The sequence below is a fragment of the Salvelinus fontinalis genome, unplaced genomic scaffold (genome assembly GCF_029448725.1).
Source record: "Salvelinus fontinalis isolate EN_2023a unplaced genomic scaffold, ASM2944872v1 scaffold_0490, whole genome shotgun sequence".
Classification (NCBI taxonomy): Eukaryota; Metazoa; Chordata; class Actinopteri; order Salmoniformes; family Salmonidae; genus Salvelinus; species Salvelinus fontinalis.
Window position 1 is genome coordinate 122,973 of NW_026600699.1, and position 23,463 is coordinate 146,435.

The 23,463-nt window shown below is 40.2% G+C and overlaps 1 protein-coding gene and 1 long non-coding RNA gene across 2 annotated transcripts; both read right to left on the minus strand.

The window, feature by feature from the left end:
• Positions 1-1,128: 1,128 nt before the first annotated feature.
• Positions 1,129-10,123, minus strand: LOC129846250 (ZP domain-containing protein-like). Its single transcript, XM_055914258.1, has 9 exons — positions 9,936-10,123; positions 7,306-7,447; positions 6,903-7,058; positions 6,766-6,821; positions 6,482-6,657; positions 5,970-6,370; positions 5,147-5,243; positions 4,662-4,878; positions 1,129-2,416 (listed from the first exon to the last, which is right to left on the minus strand). Exons 1-9 carry the CDS (start codon positions 10,078-10,080, stop codon positions 2,250-2,252), a joined length of 1,557 nt encoding a protein of 518 aa, XP_055770233.1. The 5' UTR covers positions 10,081-10,123; the 3' UTR covers positions 1,129-2,249.
• Positions 10,124-11,348: 1,225 nt separating this feature from the next.
• LOC129846249 (uncharacterized) lies at positions 11,349-21,327 on the minus strand. The gene is made up of 4 exons (XR_008758233.1): positions 21,012-21,327; positions 12,412-12,629; positions 11,889-12,032; positions 11,349-11,601 (listed from the first exon to the last, which is right to left on the minus strand). It is a non-coding gene; the product is annotated as an uncharacterized LOC129846249 (long non-coding RNA).
• Positions 21,328-23,463: the final 2,136 nt, after the last annotated feature.

Genomic DNA, 23,463 nt, shown 5'->3' on the forward strand with positions numbered 1-23,463 from the left:
TCTAAAAGTATTTGGTTTAAAATATACTTAAGTATCAAAAGTAAAAAATAATTTCAAATTCCTTAAATTAAGCAAACCAAACTGCATAATTTTCTCGTTTTTTAAGATTTACTGATAGCCTCACGCACCAACACTCAGACATCATTTACAAAAAAAGTATTTGTGTTTACTGAGTCCGCCAGATCAGAGGCAGTAGGGATGACCAGGGATGTTCTCTTGATAAGTGCATGAATTTGACAATTTTACTGTCCTACTAAACATTCAAAATGTAACAAGTCTTTTGGGTGTCAGGGGAAAAATTATGGAGTAAAAAGTACATTATATTCTTTAGGAATGTAGTGAAGTAAAAGTATAAGCTGTTAAAAATATGAATACTGAAGTAAAGTACAGATACCCCCAAAAACGACTTAAGTTGTACTTTAAAGTATTTTTACTTTAAGTACTTCACACCACTTTAGCAGACTCAGAAACTCTGTAATTACACTGTAACAGCCTGGTAACTGAGGGTATTTAAACCTGCCGTTACAATAATGATGATTATATACAAGTCATTCCCTCATTTTCGTGTCTGTCAATTGTAAACAAGGGCTTAAAACCTCTTAAGGACCGAACCCTTTTTTTCAATTTTCTACGTGAAATGACATACCCAAATCTAACTGCCTGTAGCTCAGGACCTGAAGCAAGGATATGCATATTCTTGATACCATTTGAAAGGAAACACTGAAGTTTGTGGAAATGTGAAATGAATGTAGGAGGATATAAAACATTAGATCTGGTAAAAGATAATACAAAGAAAAAACATGTTTTTTTGTACCATCATCTTTTAAATGCAAGAGAAAGACCATAATGTATTATTCCAGCCCAGGCGCAGTGTCGTTTTTGGCCACTAGATGGCAGCAGTGTATGTGCAAAGTTTTAGACTGATCCAATGAACTATTCTATTTCTGTTCAAAATGTTATATCAAGACTGCCCAAATGTGCCTAATTGATTTATTAATAACTTTTCAAGTTCATAACTGTGCATCTATCTACAACAGGCAAAACTTTGACGGAAGACGTGCTTCTGCATTGTTAAACATGCTAAATGGAGAAGACCAGGCTCCCTGCACCTGTTTTGGTAAAAAGCTGAGGGACAGGGCTGGAGAAATGTAACCACCCTCAAATTCATAGACGGAGCTATAGATGCAAGGATCCATAGCTGAGAAACATGTTTTGAGGCTATATAGTTTGTTTATATTTACTTTGTTTACAAACATTGAAGTAAAACAAGCATATATTTGGGGTTCTGATAGGGGTACAACACTTGAACTAAACTCATGAGGAATTTATAAATATTCAAGAATCAATAAATATCATTAATTTATTAGTCATAAAATGATTGCCCCTTTAAAGCAGGTAATCAGGTTTGAATGAGTGATGAGGCAGAGAACAGTAAAAGAGGACTTCTGCCGAAAATGTATTTAATCAATACAGACTTATTTGCATAACAGGATTCTCAACAACAACAACATTTCTTCCACTTTCTTGATTCAGGAGTATCAAACAGTTGATCCAAATTTGTATATCACAGAAAAGTGAATAAGAATGAACCAACTACATTTGTGTCGTAATGTTACCGTATTCAGTATGTAAACTAGTGTTAATTTGTGTAGTTAATGTTCACATATTCAGTATGTAAACTAGTGTTCATTTGTGTAGTTAATGTTCCCGTATTCAGTATGTAAACTAGTGTTCATTTGTGTAGTTAATGTTCCCGTATTCAGTCTCTAAACTAGTGTTCATTTGTGTAGTTAATGTTCCCGTATTCAGTCTCTAAACTAGTGTTCATTTGTGTAGTTAATGTTCCCGTATTCAGTATCTAAACTAGTGTTTATTTGTGTAGTTAATGTTCCCGTATTCAGTATCTAAACTAGTGTTAATTTGTGTAGTAATGTTACCGTATTCAGTATGTAAACTAGTGTTCATTTGTTTAGTTAATGTTCCCGTATTCAGTATGTAAACTAGTGTTCATTTGTTTAGTTAATGTTCCCGTATTCAGTATGTAAACTAGTGTTCATTTGTGTAGTAATGTTCCCGTATTCAGTATGTAAACTAGTGTTAATCTGTGTAGTTAATGTTCCCGTATTCAGTATGTAAACTAGTGTTCATTTGTTGTTTAAAGTAAAACTAAAAGAAAGGTGTACTTTTGGTAAACCAGAAGTGCGTTCAGTCACATGACCCTGGTCAAGCACAAATCCAGTTACATTTCTCTAATCATATGCAATGAGAGCCTTGTGTTCTTCAGCTCTGCTCTTCTTCAAAGAATAGACCACGACCACAGCCAGCAGCATCAAGGTGATGATGAACAGCCCGGCGAAGACTACGGTTCCCATGTCCGATCTGAGAAAATGTGTAGCTTCCACATCTACAACAGGAGCTGCAATCAACAGCAAAAACAACCAAATAATGTCATCAGAGTAACAGGAGTTTATATTTGTTCATTTAGGAAAAAGCAGGCAAGGAAAGGCAGTCATGAAAAAGTATTGGGACACAGTCCATCCAGTCAGCATGTTCAGGGTTCAGGGTTATGTTTTAGGTCTGGTTAACCCTATAAGCTAATCCTAAATGCTTCAACACAATTGTCTGGGACATACTGGTGTTTTTCTGGTCTAATCCTGATCAGAATGAATTCTTTACTAAGAGGGTGAACGTTATTTATAATAACGGTTACATGGAGAAAATCAGACCACTCTGAAATGAAAATGGATGGCCCTCCCTTCAGCAAAAGTATGTGGACACCTGCTCGTCGAACATCTCATTCCAAAATCATGGGCATTAATATGGTGTTGGTCCCCCATTTGCAGCTATAACAGCCTCCACTCTTCTGGGAAGGATTTCCACGAGATGTTGGAACATTGAAAGCAAGTCCCAGGCAGCATTCAGCCACAAGAGCATTAGTGAGGTTGGGCCCTGATGTTGGCTATAAGGCCTGTCTCGCAGTCGGCATTCCAATTCATCCCAAAGGTGTTTGATGGGGTTGAGGTCAGGGCTCTGTGCAGGCCAGTCAAGTTTTTTAACACCAATCTCGACAAATAATTTCTGTATGGACCTCACTTTGTGCACGGGGGCATTGTCATGCTGAAACAGGAAAGGGCCTTTCCCAAACTGTTGCTACAAAGTTGGAAGCACAGAATCGTCTAGAATGTCATTTTATGCTGTAGCGATTTCCCTTCACTGGAACTACGGGGCCTAGCCAGAACCATGAAAAACAGCCCCAGACCTTTATTCCTCCCCCACCAAACTTTACAATTGGCACTATGCATTCAGGCAGGTAGCGCTCTTCTGTCCATTCGCCAAACTCAGATTCAACCGTCGGACCGCCAGATGGTGAAGCGTGATTCATCACTCCAGAGAACGCATTTCCACTGCTCCAATGGCGGCGAGCTTTACACCACTCCAGCTGACACTTGGTATTGCACATGGTGATCTTAGGCTTGTGTGCGGCTGCTCGGCCATGGAATCCCATTTCATGAAGCTCCCAAAAAACAGTTATTATGCTGACGTTGCTTCCAGAGGCAGTTTGGATCTCGGTTGAGTGTTGCAACTGAGGACAGACGATTTTTACGCGCTTCAGCACTCGCCGTTCCCGTTCTGTGAGCTTGTTTGGCCTACCACTTCCCGGCTGAGCCGTTGTTGCTCCTAGATGTTTCCACTTCACAATAACAGCGCCTATAGTTGACCTTTAGCAGTGCAGAAACTTGATGGACCGACTTATTGGAAAGGTGGCATCCTATGATGGTGCCTCTTCAGTAAGGCCATTCTACTGCTAATGTTTGTCTATGGAGATTGCATGGCTGTGTGCTCAATTTTATACATCTGTCAGTAACGGTGTGGCTGAAATAGCCGAATCCACTCATTTGAAGGGGTGTCCACATACTTTTGTATATATAGTGTATTTTCTACGATTTCAATGTATTTACTGAGTTACAGTAAATCAGTCAATTTAAATAAATTCATTTCCGCCCTAATCTATGGATTTCACGACTGGGCAAGGGCAGATTCTTCGATCTCCTTCTCAAGCTGAACAGGCTATAGTCTAGTCTGACCGCAAGTTGGTGCATTTGTTGGACTAGGCCTAATCAAACAAAACATTTCAGAGAAAGTCTTTGACTCTCTTCCTGAACTGCCACCATAGGCCTACAGAGCACAGCCATTGGTAAGGCAGCACACCATTTTTTTGGGGGGGGGGGGGGTCAACAAGAACAGAGCAGGCCGGGGCTCAGGGTGGAATATGCATTGTGTAATGCAGCTTAGTTTTATTTACCCGCTCCCATCAGCGATCTGACAAATAGAACTTTGCTCTGTGCTTCTCCCAGCATGCACTTCGTAGCCTATAGGCTATGGATCATTTGATTGAGACCACTCTAAACAGCCTATAGGCTCACTTGATTGTGCGTGTCCAGTAGAGAGTCAGAGATGAGGGGTGGCATCGGGCACACATTGATACATAGCCTAATAAGAAACTCATTCAAAAACACTGAAAAATATTTACATGACCCTCCCTTGGACTAGATGTCAAAAACCTTCCCCTTGACTGAAATTAAAAAAGCATAACCCTCCCCATTTTCCTCCAGGTACCAATTCTGTAAATGTTGATCCATCCCTAAGAGCGGGGTAATTACCTGCACCTGTCTTTTCCTCTGCACCTGTCTTCTGGTCTGCACTGGGCTGGGCCTCTCTGACCACACGGAAAGGACCCTGGGTTATGTAGTGCCTGTCTGTCTCTCCGTTGGGGAGATCTCGTCTGCGCCTCCGCGAGGCTTTGTTCAGGCAGCCCTGGCCACACCTAGAGTTGGGGTTTCCCACCTCACACAGGATGACGGTACAGGTGAGGTACACCTAAAGGAGGGTCATGGGATGGGTAAGGGAGGTGACCATCCAAGAAGATTTTCCTAATACTGAATCAACATATACAATCAACCAGTTGGATTGATATTTGTGAAATAAACATTTAGGTTGAAATCTGTGTCTGAATAAGACCAAACCTGTGCATCTTTATGTCGTCCGGTAAATTTCACATTGATGCAACATGATTATGCTCTAATAAAGTCAGTAAATATAACAAAGAAAGAATGTGAAGACAAGTCATTTTGATGTTAAGTTTTACCTGGTCGTAGCTCCCAGTGAATTTGAAGGCCTGGACCTCAAAGTAGAATTGGGTTAGGTTCCCGGGATAAACCTTGACCGTCTCGTCCTTTAGACACCTCCATTGTAAAAGAAAGAAAGAAAGAAAGTACATTTTACTGAGACCGGATGGAGACAAATGAATTCATGATTATGTTTGTGTAATCTCTCAGTCCCATTTGAAGCTTGTCAATAGCATTATGTGCTGCTCTTAGTCAATAAAGACTGATAGACAAATAGCAACTGTGGAAAACAAAACAAATAATTAGGGAAACAAAACATTGTTTACCATTTTGGAATGCAACATTATGTTGACTGTTACCTGTTGTTTACCATTTTGGAATGTGACATTATGTTGACTGTTACCTGTTGTTTACCATTTAGGAATGCCACATTATGTTGACTGTTGTCTACCATTTTGGAATACAACATTATGTTGACTGTTACCTGTCGTTTACCATTTTGGAATGCAACATTATGTTGACTGTTACCTGTTGTTTACCATTTTGGAATACAACATTATGTTGACTGTTACCTGTGGTTCACACATTCTTTACTCTTGCAGGTGAACAAAATCAGATTTTAATTTGTGTATGTTGTGTAATGTTGTGTATTTCCTATGCTGCCTTGAGTGTGTAATTGTTTGTCATGCAGGGCTCCCTTGTAAAGGAGACTTTGGTCTCACCGGGACTTCACCCTGCCTAAATAAAGGTTCAATATGTAAAAAATACAGAACGACGGCAGATTCCTGCAATTCCACTTTCACAGCTTCAAACCCACAGCCCTTTTGTGGGACCCCTCCTCACCCGTCTTTGATGAGGTCGTAGAAGAGACTGCTGCTGGCGCTGTCATCCGGAGTGGCTTTGCAAGACTCCACCAACAGCTGTACCTTGGGCAGATCGGACTGGGCCTGGATGCCCATGTACACTCTGTCCATTAGCTTCACCTTCACTGGGTAAGCACTGGGATCCACCTTCTGGCTGAACTTACTGTCCTTGAAGACATCAAAGGTGTAGCCGAAGTTACCAAAGTTGGACTCTGTGAACATGTAGTTGGAGCTGTGGATCTGGTAATAGTTGGAAATGCTGACAGTTTTGGGGTACCGGCAGGAGAAGCCGATGTTGATCCGGTTACGTCGTGTGATGGTGGCGTTGGCTGCGTCGAAGGAGTTTATTTCGTTTTTGAACACCATGAAATCACCTGCATCCTGATAGAGGCGGAGAGAGAAATCAGATTTAGGAAGATAAGAAACAAAACACAAGAGAGGAGAAAAGAGATGACACACCTCCAAGTATGTGTGTTCGAATGTTTCTCATACCTCCATCTTTGTGCCACAGGTGTTGAGTGACATGGTACCCATGATGTGTGTTTGGTTGGAGGTTAGGGAGCAGGATGAGTCGGCTAGCCGCAGCCACTTCCTGTCCACCTCAGGCAGATAGGCCTTGCTCACGGCGATGCTGATCCTATTCGCTGTGCACAAAACATTCGCCTCACCTGTACACAGAGGAGATGACGTGTTAGGATTGGATCTTACCTTATAAACATACATGGAAGTCTATCTAGCAACAGTGCAGAGATTGACGGAGGTGAAAATCAACTGACCTGTAAGTGTGAGGGCTTTGACCACCACCACAACCACACATCTCATCTCTGATTGGCTGAAATGAAGAACAAATAAGAAAAACAATGACCACAGAACGACAACAACAACAACTACTGTAAATGTCCCTTCAACGTACCTCACGTTTGTCTCGGCAGTGAAGCAGATGGGAATGTTTTGTTTCAGGTGTCTTTCCTGCGGGATCCAGCCCAGGAAGAGCCTCGTGACACCAAAGCCCTCATCCTGGATCTTCTTGGTCATGTTGGAAGGGCCGCTGACCTGGAAGTCAAATATCCTTCGAGGAAGCAGAAAGACAAAAGTTACAACCCCTGGACAAGCGCGAGAATGCCAAGGAGTATTTTGTTCATATTAAACTCTGTTCATCTCATTCATTTGCGGTTTTCATGTGCTGTTCAAGCTGGTTAAAAAAACGAGCATTGCTAAGTGTTGTGGTCTCTGCAGTCAGTCCAGACGTAAAACAACGGGGGAAGTCAATGGAGTTTCGGACAGTAAAGTGATGTAGGTGAGAGAGGTACTCTTACTTGGCATGGGCTGTTTTTACTCGGGCTTCGAGCTGGTACAGGTGACCCACAGCGGCATGATGGACATCCCCATGTGAAGGTGTCGGAGTCCAGAACTGTGGCCGTATGTAGCCAGGGAGACAGTTGGATAGAGCTGGCTGGACTAAAACCACAGAAAGGACAGGTTTTAGATACAGTACCAGTCAAAAGTTTGGACACACCTACTCATTCTAGGGTTTTTCTTTATTTTTACTATTTTCTACATTTTAGAATAGTAGTGAAGATGTCAAAACTACGACATAACACATATGGAATCATGTAGTAACCAAAAAAGTGTTAAACAAATCACAATATATTTTATATTTGGGATTCTTCAAAGTAACCACCCTTTTCCTTGATGACAGCTTTGAACACTCTTGACATTCTCTATGTAGCCAGGGAGACAGTTGGGCAGAGTTGGCTGGACTAAAACCACAGAAAGGACAGGTTTTAGACATCTAGTGGGTGTGTTAATAAAGGCTTAGTTCAACTGTCTTAATAAATCACTACCTAAAATACAAGCTTGTTTTATTTAATCTAATGTTTGTATAGCTTCATAACATAGTTAAAGCTATCATTTTGATCTCATGGACAGTCAGTCCTTGTATCCATAGCTATCATTTTGATCTCATGGACAGTCAGTCCTTGTATCCATAGCTATCATTTTGATCTCATGGACAGTCAGTCCTTGTATCCATAGCTATCATTTTGATCTCATGGATAGTCAGTCCTTGTATCCATAGCTATCATTTTGATCTCATGGACAGTCAGTCCTTGTATCCATAGCTATCATTTTGATCTCATGGATAGTCAGTCCTTGTATCCATAGCTATCATTTTGATCTCATGGACAGTCAGTCCTTGTATCCATAGCTATCATTTTGATCTCATGGATAGTCAGTCCTTGTATCCATAGCTATCATTTTGATCTCATGGATAGTCAGTCCTTGTATCCATAGCTATCATTTTGATCTCATGGATAGTCAGTCCTTGTATCCATAGCTATCATTTTGATCTCATGGACAGTCAGTCCTTGTATCCATAGCTATCATTTTGATCTCATGGATAGTCAGTCCTTGTATCCATAGCTATCATTTTGATCTCATGGACAGTCAGTCCTTGTATCCATAGCTATCATTTTGATCTCATGGATAGTCAGTCCTTGTATCCATAGCTATCATTTTGATCTCATGGATAGTCAGTCCTTGTATCCATAGCTATCATTTTGATCTCATGGATAGTCAGTCCTTGTATCCATAGCTATCATTTTGATCTCATGGACAGTCAGTCCTTGTATCCATAGCTATCATTTTGATCTCATGGACAGTCAGTCCTTGTATCCATAGCTATCATTTTGATCTCATGGACAGTCAGTCCTTGTATCCATAGCTATCATTTTGATCTCATGGATAGTCAGTCCTTGTATCCATAGCTATCATTTTGATCTCATGGACAGTCAGTCCTTGTATCCATAGCTATCATTTTGATCTCATGGATAGTCAGTCCTTGTATCCATAGCTATCATTTTGATCTCATGGATAGTCAGTCCTTGTATCCATAGCTATCATTTTGATCTCATGGATAGTCAGTCCTTGTATCCATAGCTATCATTTTGATCTCATGGACAGTCAGTCCTTGTATCCATAGCTATCATTTTGATCTCATGGACAGTCAGTCCTTGTATCCATAGCTATCATTTTGATCTCATGGACAGTCAGTCCTTGTATCCATAGCTATCATTTTGATCTCATGGACAGTCAGTCCTTGTATCCATAGCTATCATTTTGATCTCATGGATAGTCAGTCCTTGTATCCATAGCTATCATTTTGATCTCATGGACAGTCAGTCCTTGTATCCATAGCTATCATTTTGATCTCATGGACAGTCAGTCCTTGTATCCATAGCTATCATTTTGATCTCATGGATAGTCAGTCCTTGTATCCATAGCTATCATTTTGATCTCATGGACAGTCAGTCCTTGTATCCATAGCTATCATTTTGATCTCATGGACAGTCAGTCCTTGTATCCATAGCTCCGTCTATACATTTGAGAGTGGTTGCATTTCTCCAGACCCATCCCTCAGCTGTTTACCCAAAAAAGTGTCACGGTGTCCGCTTTGTTGTTGTTGGAATCCCAGATTGCCCCTTTAGAGGATCCACAACGACATACATGTCTGTAAACAATGATTGACAAAGCTTCGGACTAAATTGTTGTCTGATTGTTTTATCAGGGGCAGTAGGGTGTTTGTTTTTAGCTAGATTGATAGCATTTTGTGCTGCTCTCAGTAAATAGATGTAATTACAATGTAATTAGGGAGATTAAAACCATGCAGATTGTCATTTTGGAATGCACCATCATCTTTACTGTCATTCCACCAGGTGAACAAAACTAAATTTGCATAAGCAAACTAAGAGTTCAATTTTGAAACCTATACCACTTTTACCAACATGCAACTCAAATTCTGTTTTATTTTTTGACAAATGACTACACGTCACTGATCTATAAATATTATACGACTAGACAAAACGCTATACAAATCACATTTAATTAAATAGATTGGTTGGTTCACTCTGCCAAAAGGAAGTATTCAACTGTGAGACATGCTACTTACTCTCCACGGCAAACTGCAAGGGCACACGGCTGAACGGGATCGGAGTCGGGTTATTAACATAGGACTCGTTCAGGGCCTTTCTGGTATAAATAGATTTATATCCCGTCATGTTGACGTCTACAGTGGGGTGGTCCTGCAGCAGCATCTCAAATACATGCAACCCTACAGCCAACAGGCCCGTGGCATGCAGAGTGCGCTGGACCTGGAGGAACGAGAAGATAGTGAATAAACTGCTGATCTAGGAACAGTTTCTCCCTGTCCACGTAATCCTATTCATTATGATCTGAAAAGGAAAAGCTGATCCCAGATCAGTGCACCTACGTCATGTTGGATGTTAATTGTGCTGAATTGGATTGAATGTTTATAATAAATAATAATTAACAAGGGTCTTTCACACTAGACCAGGGATCTTCAACATTATCTTACCCAGGGACCCCATCCCAGGCAAACCGGCGACCCAGGGACCAACATCATATAGTTACAAAAACTTTTTTTCCCCTTCACATCAGGTAAATGATAATGGAAAGGAGAAGTAATCAACATTTTAAAATGAAAATATTTCCTAGATCGTTTTCATTATTTTGATCTGCCCACATTATAATTGGAAGAGGAAGTGTAAACCTAAACATAGCCTATTAGCTAGAACGGTGACTCCAAACACATTTTCACTAAGAACAACTGTTTATCTCATTAAACAAAGGTTAGCCATGTGTTGGAAAAACATTATGTCCCATTCAAGAAACCATACCAGCAGCACTTGCCTCACTGGTAGCCTATGCCGCATTCACATGCAATCAGAGTTATCGGAAGTGGGAATGACCTTCCTAGTCGGAGTTACAAGTGGGAAACTTGTTGTTACCCGAATTGCCATGTAGCGACGTTTCACCACTGACATTTCACCTTTTCAACCAAAAGATGACAACAAATCCCTTTTTTGACAATTACAACATTATCAATGAGGATAATGTAGCTAGTTTGACCATATCGTCAATGTTAAGCAAGCTAACGTTATAATTAGCAACGTTAGCTAGCTTATCAAGCTTATCAAGCTAGCTAAAATCGTATTTGTTAAAGAATTGTTCTAACTGTGAACATGTGAACACATTCATGTCGGACTTACGACTTCCCACTTCCCAGTTTCCCATGAGCACATGAAGCCACCCCTATTCGCATGTGCCTTTTAAAATCCTAAATCAGATACTCCAGTGAGTGTAATTGGATACCATGAGTGTAATTTGCTCAATATTCGGAGTTGAGTAATAAAGTTGACATCATTAGAAATAAGATATTCTCCTCTTTTCTACTGTGGGTATGTAATAAGAAAATGTGTTTATTCTGTTGTTGCTAGCGATATTCATAAAAAACATTGAGAAGGGGAACCCCCTGCAGTACCTTCGCAGGGATTGTTCACGTGCCTTTGAAGTCGGAAACAATTCTTCAACCAATCTGATTTTAGCTAACTTAATAATACCCCATGCACTAAACCGTTAATAAACGGGCTCGATTGCATCTACATTAATCTGCAGGGAGGGACATTGTTTATTTTATTACCCTGTCAAGTGTAATGTTGGGGTGTGTGACGTTCACAGGGAAGTGGCACCTCACGTCATCTCCATCCGGGTCATAGGTTAAGAGAGGAAGAGTGGAGAAGCAGTTCTGAGGAACTCTACTCATGACATCACAGAGAGAAACAAAAACCCCTTTCATCAGTAGATAATAATCCCAGATAACAGTGACATGACTGTAATGGTATCTAGATGTAGAATAAAACAGAATGTATTGTTTAAAACCCTTTAGACCACAATAGAATTCTAGAATGCTGCTGTAGATGACTGAGACGGCCGCTATGAGTTCTAAAGGGCTCAGGTTGAAATATGCCACTAAGTTTAGTATGCGGTTGTTTGGCAGAAGCTCTTTTTTGATACATTCCGTTTGCTTTCCTCATGGTCGTACCGCAGGGTTGGGACAGTTGCCGTGACAGGAGGTGTGTTTTGGGTTGGAGGCCCCGGGCTGACCCGTAACCCCAAATCCACCTCGGTGTGTATTGTCCAGTTGGTCTTTCCATTGACATTGGAGCCCCAACAGCAACCGGAGTCACTACAATGAGAGGTTGAATCACTGCATTGAAGTGTTAGATCAGCATGACATCATTCTGACAGATACCAGTATTTTCTAGTGATTCCATCCACATCATCAATATAACTGTTATTTTCACAGTGCTCAGATTGCAATGTGATGTCTTTCCAACATTAAAATCCAGCAAAATGTTGTTTGATGGGATCGGAGCACAACAGACAATGCAACAGTAACTATACAGGGTTTGTGTGTGTCGAGGGGGGGGGGGGGTCAAGATGCCTGGATGATGTGCTTATTACTCTTCAAAACAACATTCAACAGATGACTTCCTGTCGCTAACACCCAGAGGCTGATGTCACCCCCCCCCCTCCTCCACCACACCCAGAAAATCCAAGTTTACCTCAGGGTGTAGGATTGGCTTTTCTGGTCCCTAGTGAAGTTTCTAGTGAAGTGTCCCTCTGACTGGCACCAGAGGTTTTGGCCGGACTGGTCCTTGTCGGTGGTTTGCACGACAGGTCCTTGTCGGTTGGCACTGCCATTACAGTAGCCGCTGGTGCACTCCCAGGATAACTGCTGTTCACACCTGTCCCGGCCATTCTCACGATAGTGAAATTGTACCTGCCAGCACACAGGTTAGGACCCATACTCACAGACAGCCTCAGAGTAGGAGTGCTGATACAGGATCAGTTTTGCCTTTTAGATCACATTGAATAAGAGTATACGGACAGGGGGGACCCTGATCCTAGATCAGCACTACTACTCTGAGAAGCTTTTTGAATATAGGGCCCTGATAGGGGAGAGAGGTCAGGTTGCATTAACAATGTTTAGAAATGGTTGCATCAAGACAGAATGAATAATGGTTGCATCAAGACAGAATGAATAATGGTTGCATCAAGACAGAATGAATAATGGTTGCATCAAGACAGAATGAATAATGGTTGCATCAAGACAGAATGAATAATGGTTGCATCAAGACAGAATGAATAATGGTTGCATCAAGACAGAATGAATAATGGTTGCATCAAGACAGAATGAATAATGGTTGCATCAAGACAGAATGAATAATGGTTGCATCAAGACAGAATGAATAATGGTTGCATCAAGACAGAATGAATAATGGTTGCATCAAGACAGAATGAATAATGGTTGCATCAAGACAGAATGAATAATGGTTGCATCAAGACAGAATGAATAATGGTTGCATCAAGACAGAATGAATAATGGTTGCATCAAGACAGAATGAATAATGGTTGCATCAAGACAGAATGAATAATGGTTGCATCAAGACAGAATGAATAATGGTTGCATCAAGACAGAATGAATAATGGTTGCATCAAGACAGAATGAATAATGGTTGCATCAAGACAGAATGAATAATGGTTGCATCAAGACAGAATGAATAATGGTTGCATCAAGACAGAATGAATAATGGTTGCATCAAGACAGAATGAATAATGGTTGCATCAAGACAGAATGAATAATGGTTGCATCAAGACAGAATGAATAATGGTTGCATCAAGACAGAATGAATAATGGTTGCATCAAGACAGAATGAATAATGGTTGCATCAAGACAGAATGAATAATGGTTGCATCAAGACAGAATGAATAATGGTTGCATCAAGACAGAATGAATAATGGTTGCATCAAGACAGAATGAATAATGGTTGCATCAAGACAGAATGAATAATGGTTGCATCAAGACAGAATGAATAATGGTTGCATCAAGACAGAATGAATAATGGTTGCATCAAGACAGAATGAATAATGGTTGCATCAAGACAGAATGAATAATGGTTGCATCAAGACAGAATGAATAATGGTTGCATCAAGACAGAATGAATAATGGTTGCATCAAGACAGAATGAATAATGGTTGCATCAAGACAGAATGAATAATGGTTGCATCAAGACAGAATGAATAATGGTTGCATCAAGACAGAATTAATAATGGTTGCATCAAGACAGAATTAATAATGGTTGCATCAAGACAGAATTAATAATGGTTGCATCAAGACAGAATTAATAATGGTTGCATCAAGACAGAATGAATAATGGTTGCATCAAGACAGAATGAATAATGGTTGCATCAAGATAGAAAGAAGGGTTGCACCAAGACAGAACAAATAAGTAAAACATGTTTGATAAAATATATTAGTTAATATTGTTGAATGATTCTCAAGAGTGCATTAGATGGTAAATGTACTGTAATATTGTCCCATGACTCAAGCTATTTCTCAACTTGAAGATCTTTCCCCCAATTTCTTCCACAGAGTTTACGTAAAGAAACTGCTAAATCAACTTCATAAACTTCATAAACTAAACTACAATTTCATAAACTAAACTACAATTTCATAAACTTCATAAACTAAACTACAATTTCATAAACTAATTTATGTAGAAAAGCTGATAAATCAATTTCTTACTTTCATTGGATGTGGAATTGATTCGGAGTGTTGTTTTCATTTTTTATAAATCGCACTTAAGATTTTCCATTTGCAAATCTACTAACAGGAAATTACTTGGAATTGACCACAAACTACACTGTAAACCCCAAGGCATTTTTTAACTCAAATACTACTAGTAAGTTGAACTCAATGAAAAGTCATTAGTACTTTAAATGTTTATGTAGTACTAACTCAAAACTAAATGATAAGTCACATCAACTCCATTTAAAAAAATAATAAATCTGGGAATTTGGGGAAAGTTACCAGAATTTTGCAAACCTACTTGTAGGCCTTATGTGGCCTGTAAACCATGAGTTTCAGGCCAATGTATTAAAGTAAAGCTAGGATTCATAATAAGGCCTTATGAGGTATGTAATGTATTATCATAATGAGTTTTATTATAATGATAACATTCGCCTAGGAACTCACTTGGTGAAGGCCACAGGACTGAAAAAGAACGAATTCAACAACCATGTCTCTGTTACTAACAAATACAATCATGGGTGGTAACTCTACACTTCACTCTGAAAGGCAAGGCACGCTGGTAAATTATATTGGAGGCGTGGCTTAGTGGGGGCATTTCTCTAAATGTTCAAGTTGATACAACTCAAATCTGGACTCCTACACGGTCACAGTGACAATATCACTTTAAGTAACTATACTGAGATACAGTGGTGGAAAAAGTACTAAATTGTCATACTTGAGTAAAAGTAAAGATACCTTAATAGGAAGTTACTCAAGTAAAAGTCACCCAGTAAAATAATACTTGAGTAAAAGTCTACAAGTATTTGGTTTTAAATATACTTAAGTAACTGGAATTGCTAAAATGTACTTAAGTATCAGAAGTAAAAGTATAAATCATTTCAAATTCCTTATATTAATCAAACCAGACGACACAATTCTCTTTTCGTTTTTAAATGCATGTATAGCCAGGGGCACACTACAACACTCAGACATCATTAACAAATGAAGCATTAGTGTTTAGTGAGTCCGCCAGATCAGAGGGAAAAGGGATGACCAGGGATGTTCTTTTGACAAGTGTGTGAATTGGACAATTCTCCTGTCAACATTTTATTTCGGAATGTAGTGAAGTAACAGTAAAAGTTGCCAAAAATATAAATAGTAAAGTAAAGTACAGATGCCCCCAAAAATACTTAAGTAGTCCTTTAAAGTATTTTTACTTAATTAAGTACTTTACACCACTGCTCAGATATATTAAGTGCAATGAGTTTCCTCACAAGTTTTGAGTAATGACAGCACATCTGGGTTTACAGTGTACTGTTACCAACCCTAGCGTTATCTCCTTTCTCTCTTCCTCCCCCTCTATCCTCCTTTTTCTCTTCCCCTCCTATCTTCCTTTCTCTCTTCCTCCCCCTCCTATCTTCCATTCTCTCTTCCTCCCCATCCTCTATCTTCCATTCTCTCTTCCTCCCCCTCCTCTATCTTCCATTCTCTCTTCCTCCCCCTCTCTATCTTCCATTCTCTCTTCCTCCCCCTCCTCTATCTTCCATTCTCTCTTCCTCCCCCTCCTCTATCTTCCATTCTCTCTTCCTCCCCCTCCTCTATCTTCCATTCTCTCTTCCTCCCCCTCCTCTATCTTTCTTCCTTTATTCTTTTACCTGATACTCCATCAATCAATAAAGATTGGTCAGACATCTGTTTTACATGTCTGAACAGTTTCCTTTAACAGGTGATAAAGAAAAGGCATGGATGAACACCTTCTGTGGCTTTCAGAATCAGAGCTGGTTTATAGATCATTGTATTTCTTGGAGGTGCATGTCAAACCTGTATGATCACATCTTCTACTGACATTCATTTTCATTTCCATATAAAAAAAAATATTTAAAAAATCTTTCCCAAAAGTGATAAATTAGGCTACATCATTTCAACTGTTTTATTCCCAAACATAGAAGCAAGACAGAAATTGTGTGTTTCTTTCACTGCCAGAAATGGTAAATGTACCTTGTGAAATTGGTTATGAGCAGTGGTGTAAAGTAACTAAGCAAAAACAATGTTTTGGTTAAAGTGCAGACAGTCAGCTTGAGTGACAAAGATGCACAAATATCATGATTCATTCAGGATTATCCGTAATCATAGTAGCATCCACAATAATGTGGAACAAGCGGTCATCACTACTGCCTCTGATCAGGCGGACTCCCCAGACGCAAATGCTCCGTTTGTAAATTATGTCTGACTGTTGGAGTGTGCCTCTGGCTATTCATAAGTTAAAAAAAAGTATAATTGTGCTGTCTGGTTTAAAAAGGAATTTGAAATGATACATAGCATTTACTTGTACTTTTGATACTTCAGTATTTTTAAAACCAAATACTTTTATGACTTTTACTCAAGTAGTATTTTACAAGATTACTTCATTTGAGTCGTTTTTTATGTTTACTTTGACTTAAGTACGACAATTGGGTACTTTTTCCACCACTGGTTATGAGTGTTATAGTATTAAAGGCACTGGCAGGTTGGCATGCACTTTGTAGACTACTTATTGACTATTTATTGCAAATCAAGTTATGCACTCATTGGAACCTACCTCCCCTGTCCATTTCGAGTCTGGGGGCATGTATCCCGGTACTGTACAGCGCATAGTCCCACCATAATACCTCGAATCAGCGATGTGGCAGACGGCACTGCTGAGTACCAGCAAGAGCAGCATACCAAGGTCCATGATGTCTTTCTCTTAGCCTATCTGTCTGTCTGTCTGTCTATTCACCTCCTTCAAGTTCCTCGTTCCGATTCATTTATATGGTGGAGGCGTGGAGTAATTCAATGACTGGAATAACCTGGTATGTGATGCACTTCAAAGAATTTGAAAAACAAAATCGCATTGTTTGAACCTGTGTTGCCTCACTTCATAATTAGATTGCAATATTCATTATGTATATGTTTTCTTTTGCAATGAAAGGATGCCAATGAGACTGTAATCTTATTGGTGATGTTGTTGTTGCAGTGACCTATGAGTTTCACTTGTTTAGACCATACCTACACATTTGAAAAGTATTACCATGCATGTTTTTTAAAAGCTAAAGACTTGTTTTTATTTTATTTGAATTATGATGAATAATGGCTATGGATATATAATTCGGCTATTGGTATATAGCCTGTACATATGCCTATTCTTGTGACAATTATTATTTCGGCTTGTACATTTATTTGATATGAAGAATTTTAAATAAGGTCCAATTCTTCCAAAAAAAACGTACTGCACAAACGCACTCTCTCACCCCAGCCGTTTTCAAAACGAATGCAATCAAGTTTCACCCAGACTAAACTCCTCTCACAGGGTGAACCGGGCGAGCTAAATTGCAACTTCCTCTGAGTTGGCTCGTCTTTTAATAAGGCGCTGTTGCTCGGTGTCGTGATTGGGCCATCTGTCGCATTTAAGTGCCAGTCGGAACTAGGAAACTCGGAACTTTCCGATTTGCTAACTGGTTGTAGTTATACACTTGCCGCGATCAACCAGTTAACAAGTCCGGCATTTCCGGGTTACCCAGCATGTGAAAGCGGCTTTAAATCCAAGAGAGGAGTACTCAGTGTTTTCACATGCACGTGTTTGCTCTTCATAAAAACTTATATAGGCCTATCCCAAGGAAAACTACTTTGAAAATTGTAAAATTGTATAGAAAATACATGTGTTATGTTTCTGAATGATTTATCATGCTATTTTGTTGACATTATGGCCCGGTGATAATCGATTTGAGCTGGGCTTACCTTCCTCACCGCTTTTACCCTGGTTCAGTCTAATCGAAATCCCTACACGTTTTACAACATTGAAAATGAGGTTGGACTAAACGCACTACCTTGCGAGCAAAATGCCGCGTTCAACTACCAATCGGAGCAAGAAACATTTCCTACTTGCTAACTGGTTGTAGTTATACACGTGCCTCGTTCAACTAATCAGCAACTTTGACATTTTCGAGTTTCCTAGTTTCCGACTAGCATGTGAACAAGGCAAAAGGTTTCAGAAAGTTGAACAATTGACAGAATGCAACCTGACCTAATGGCCCTTCTAAGCCTACCAAGATATTTCAATTTTTAGTCTATAATGTTTCAGTTGTTGCCTTCCTACTGAAAACATGAAAAAATTAGGGGTTCAACAAGGGCTCTTCTAAGATCCTCAAAGTTCTTTGGAGAACCTTAGGGTTCTTGGCACTGAAAATGGCCCCCAAAAGGTTCTTCCAAGAACCCCATAGGAGGTGGGGTTCATCGAGGAACCTCCTTAGTTGGTGGGGGTTCTTGCAGGAACCTAACTGCCCAACTGAAACATTTGGATTTGAAAGGGCAGGAGGTGCAGGTAAAGATCTCCTCAGTTTAGGGCAAAATGCTTGACCCTTAGATGATCTAAATTCATATTGTTTTTTGATGATACCATCTACCTTTTCATATTTGTGCAATTCTTTCTAAAACAGAAAATGGACACAATTCAATGGATATCAATAAACAAGGAGGTAAGAATATGTAGGCTATAAGAGTATGTTGAAGGCTAGCTGTATTGTGTGCAGATGACTGGATTGCTCACTTTTGTGTCTGTATGTATACAGACGAAGAGACATACAAAGGCAATGAATATTCCATAGGCCTCTACATTATGGACAAGGTATGTCAATAGGCCTCTACATTATGGACAAGCTTTGTGTATGAAAACCGTTATTATTATGCGGCAAGTGGTTAGAGCTTCGGGCCAGTAACCGAAAAGTAGCTGGATCAAATCCCCAAGCTGACAAGTTAAAAAAATCTGTTGTTCTGCCCCTGAACAAAGCAGTCAAAGATCCTTTTGGGGTTCATTTTTTTAACTACACCCCATTTCAATAATAAAATGCATAACAATAACAATAACATTTTAGTTGTCAGTGTTTATTATGATTTTAGAGGCAAAGCAGAATAAAATATAACATAGGAATTTGTTCTTAAATGACTTGCCTAGTTAAATAAAAATAAATATTCACCACAAAAATCAAGGTATGAATAGTGTCGTGTGGATGTTTTTTTTTTAATCATCTGTATAATTACTCTTTTTGGGATATAACAGGAAACCTGTTCAATCACCATGTACTGCAAAATCATTCTGGCTATGGATACGGAGAACATCAACACGTGAACATCAACACGCCATTGGACTTGGCTCTGCTGGGAGTTTACCTCATATTTAGATTTTTTTAATTTATTCTGCTTTGCCACTAAAATCATAATAAACACTGACAACTAAAATATTGTTATTGTTGTTATGCATTTTATTATTAATAATAACAGGGGGGGGGGGGGGGGTGTAGTTAATAATTAACCCCAAAAGGTTTTTTGAGGGGCTCCCGAGGGGCACAGCGGTCTAAGGCACTGCATCTAAGGCACTGTTCAATTCCAGGCTGTTTCACAACTGGCCATGATTTGGAGTCCCATAGGGCGGCGCACAATTGGCCCAGCGGCGTCTGGGTTAGGGTTTGGATTGGGTAGGCCGTCATTGTAAATATTGTTCTTAACTGACTTGCCTAATTATATAAAAACGTATATTTTTTAAATCCATTAAAGGGGTTCTTCAAATAACTTAAAGGGATTCCCCTACAGTTTTTCCCAGGAACCTTTTCTTTTTAGAGTACACCAAACTGGCCAAAATGCGTCGCCAGTGTGTAGAACTGCTGCCAGACAAATAGGCATACAAAAAAGTTTCAACAATCAAAGCTCTTACAAAACTGTTTGTTTCCGACTTTACGAGGGGCACATGAATGCAGCATCACCTCTGATCGAACTTCGCGAACAACCCAGCATTTTTTATCCCCACTGGCACCCGTACCTCTAGAAAGGTAGCAAGATGGCTGCGGAGCCGAACAAGACAGAAATTCTGACCATTTTTAAAAGACTACGGTCTATTCCAACTAACAAGGTAACACGAATAAGTGCTTACTGTCTATTCACGCATTTATTGATCCGTTATTAGAGGTGGAACGTAGACCAAAAAAATGATGACGTCCATCCGTCTACGGTAGCAAGCTGGTCTCTGCCTGGGCCTTACGACGGCCAGCAAGAAGCTGACGTTAGCTCACTAGGCTAGCAGAGCGGCTAACTTTGCTTATCTAAACCGGCCACGTATACTATGCTATGTATCGTTAACGCGCCCTGCTTTTCTAACCTAGTTAACCAGTCTGGTGACTTGTTTATTTGAGCCAGAACGAGTAGGGCCGGGGCCAATGTCTGAAAGATTGTCTAACGTTAGCACCAAAGCCGACGTAATTGGACTCCTAGCAAACGTTAGCTAGCTAGCCATTAGGTTATTTTGCTTTCATACCAGATGTCCAGCTAATTGGCTATTACCAAAATGCAAAGTTGCCTAGCTTAACGTGCCAATCTAAATTCCCGGGGTCGACTAACGTTGCCTCATCCATAGCCGAGAACGACCTTTTGCGACTGATGTTGTCTTCTTCCCAGTGGAACTTTAAGAGCCCGGACGCTCTGTATGAACTTGAACACGCATCACTTGCGCTACGGTTTTGGAAATAAGGAACCTATCTTTCATATCAGCGAGAAATATTTTCAAAAAGGTAAAGTACTACACACCTTTTATATTCGTCTCCCCACACGGCCATATCTCCATGTTACTTCGCGTGTTGACGGAAGACTGAGGCGACCACCTGTGCTATTTAGCAATCTAACACAATTAGTGTGTAATGGAAGAATGCCGCCAGAAACGTGTTGTAGCCGAAAAATACTCTCGGCAGCAACTGTGAAGCCGGTTAAAACGGTGTATGTGCATTATGTTCCTAGAACCGTATCGCAATTGAGAATCAATTCCCGTTTAGATGGAGTATTTTGCTGTTCTGACTGCCAAAGCCGGTTTACCTCTGAAATTAACCTACAATGAACAAAAATATGAACGCAACATGTAAAGTGTTGGTCCCATGATTCATGAGCGGGGGAAAAAAATCGGACATTTTCCATGTACACATAAAGGTTTTCTATTTTTTTGGGGCACAAATTTGTTTACATCCCTATTGGTGAGCATTTCTCCTTCGCCAAGATAACCCATCAACCTGACAGGTGTGGCATATCAAGAAGCTGATTCAACAGCATGACTATTGCACAGGTGCATCTTGTGCTTAGGACAATAAAAGGCCACTTTAAAATGAGCAGTTTTGGCACACAACACAATGCCACATATGTCTCATGTTTTGAGGGAGTGTGTAATTGCCATGCTGACTGCAGGAATGAACACCAGAGCTGTTGCCAGAAAATTGAATGTTCATTTCTCTACCATAATCTGCCTCCAACGTCATTTTATAGAATTTGTCAGTATGTCCAACCGGCCTCAACTGCAGACCACCATGCCAGCCCAGGACCTCCAGCTTCTTCACCTGCGGGGGGAGGGGTGGCGGTGCTGAGGAGTATTTCTGTCTGTAATAAAGCCCTTTTGGGTTGGACCAACTAATTCTGATTGGTTGGGCCTGGCTGCCAAATTGGTTGGCCTATGCCCTCCCATGGCGGCACCCCTGCCCAGTCGTGAAATACATTGATTAGGGCCTGATGAATTTATTTAAATTGACTGATTTCCTTATATGAACGGTAACTCAGTAAAATCGTATTTTTGTTCCGTATATAAGGTCACTTATTGGACCTTAAGGACTAACGGTAGGCTTGCCTACACTCCTTAAGAGTACATTCTTGGGCTAGGAGTCGACTGGACCAGAATTGGACCTTACAGGAGACGTTGATATGGAGAATCTCCTTTAAGCCCAGGAAGCAGGCATTCAACTTGCCATTATTGATTATTACAACTCACATATAGCGGCTACCAGAGGTTACAGACATTACCCTGGTTCTATGAGTGAAGCGTGATTTTGTTGATGTTTCTCTCGTGACCCCATTTTTTTCAAATCAAGCAACCCCTAGTTTGGGAAACGCTGCATTATGTTGACCAGATGGTCGAGTAGTCGCTCTATCAATGGAAATACAGCCGTGAGGAGGTGCCATCAGGTGGGACCATTCTAGCCAATGAGAGAGGGCAGATACGCATGTGAACAACAGGCACGATGGTCCTTGCTATCTGGTATCATTGGGACGTCCCAACTCTGACGTTATTTCATTGAAGTTGACATTAAAAAAGGTTAAGGTAGGGTTTAGGCTAGGGATGTCTCAAGGGTACCGGATAGCACTAAACCAGGCACAACTCCCATATAAAGTGTTTTTTTTACTCAAAGTTGCCAGATGTCCTACTTATATCAGTACACTCATAGCAACTTAAGCATTACAAAACGTCTATTAGATCAATTAAGGCTCATGTATCAAATAAGCCATTACATTTTTTGTTGACCAAATTCAACTCTCTCATTGACCTTCGACACTCAACGCCTCGCTTGGTGGGCAAGTTTTTTGTTGAAAATTGCCACCTGATGGAGGAGACAGATTTTTTTTAGCAGTTTCCCCTCTCGCGTCGCCTCTTCCTCTGATTGGTTGCATCTCAATAGTCTAAAATATCTTAATTTTCTGTGTAATCTTCCTTAATTAAAACAGGTGATTTAAATATGATGGAGCACTATCAGTCGGTCTTCCCCAGCGGTAGAAATAACTACTTATTGAGATGAACTCACGGCCATTTTTATGTTAGCTATGCGTTCAGTGATAGCCAAGTTTTAAAAAGCAGGAAAGCTATTGGACATCTAATCCTTGAGGCTGCGATCATATGTAGAACCTGAGATCTTGTGGAAATAACCCTTGAGTTTAGTCATTGACAATGAACAGGGCTTTATGGTTAATGTATGAGTGTGTCCCATGTCTGTAACTACGCAGCTTGTTCTCTTCCCTGCTTAAGAACACATCCAGACATGTCTGCTGTAGGTATGTAGCTAGCTAACTAGGCAGTGTATTGTGTGTGTTTCTGTGCAAGGCGTGCTTTGACTGTGCTGCCAAGAACCCCAGCTGGGCCAGTATACCATATGGAGTGTTTCTGTGCATCGACTGCTCTGGCATTCATCGCTCTCTAGGAGTGCACCTCAGCTTTATCAGGTAGCCTGTC

Excerpts from the sequence above, each read along its gene's own strand:
- LOC129846250 (XM_055914258.1), bottom strand. The coding sequence starts at position 10,080 with ATGCTGCTGCAGGACCACCCCACTGTAGACGTCAACATGACGGGATAT. Across the intron at positions 7,059-7,305 it reads GTAAAAACAGCCCATGCCAA|GATATTTGACTTCCAGGTCA; the intron begins GTAAGAGTACCT and ends GCTTCCTCGAAG. Across the intron at positions 6,371-6,481 it reads CCTGTGGCACAAAGATGGAG|GATGCAGGTGATTTCATGGT; the intron begins GTATGAGAAACA and ends CGCCTCTATCAG.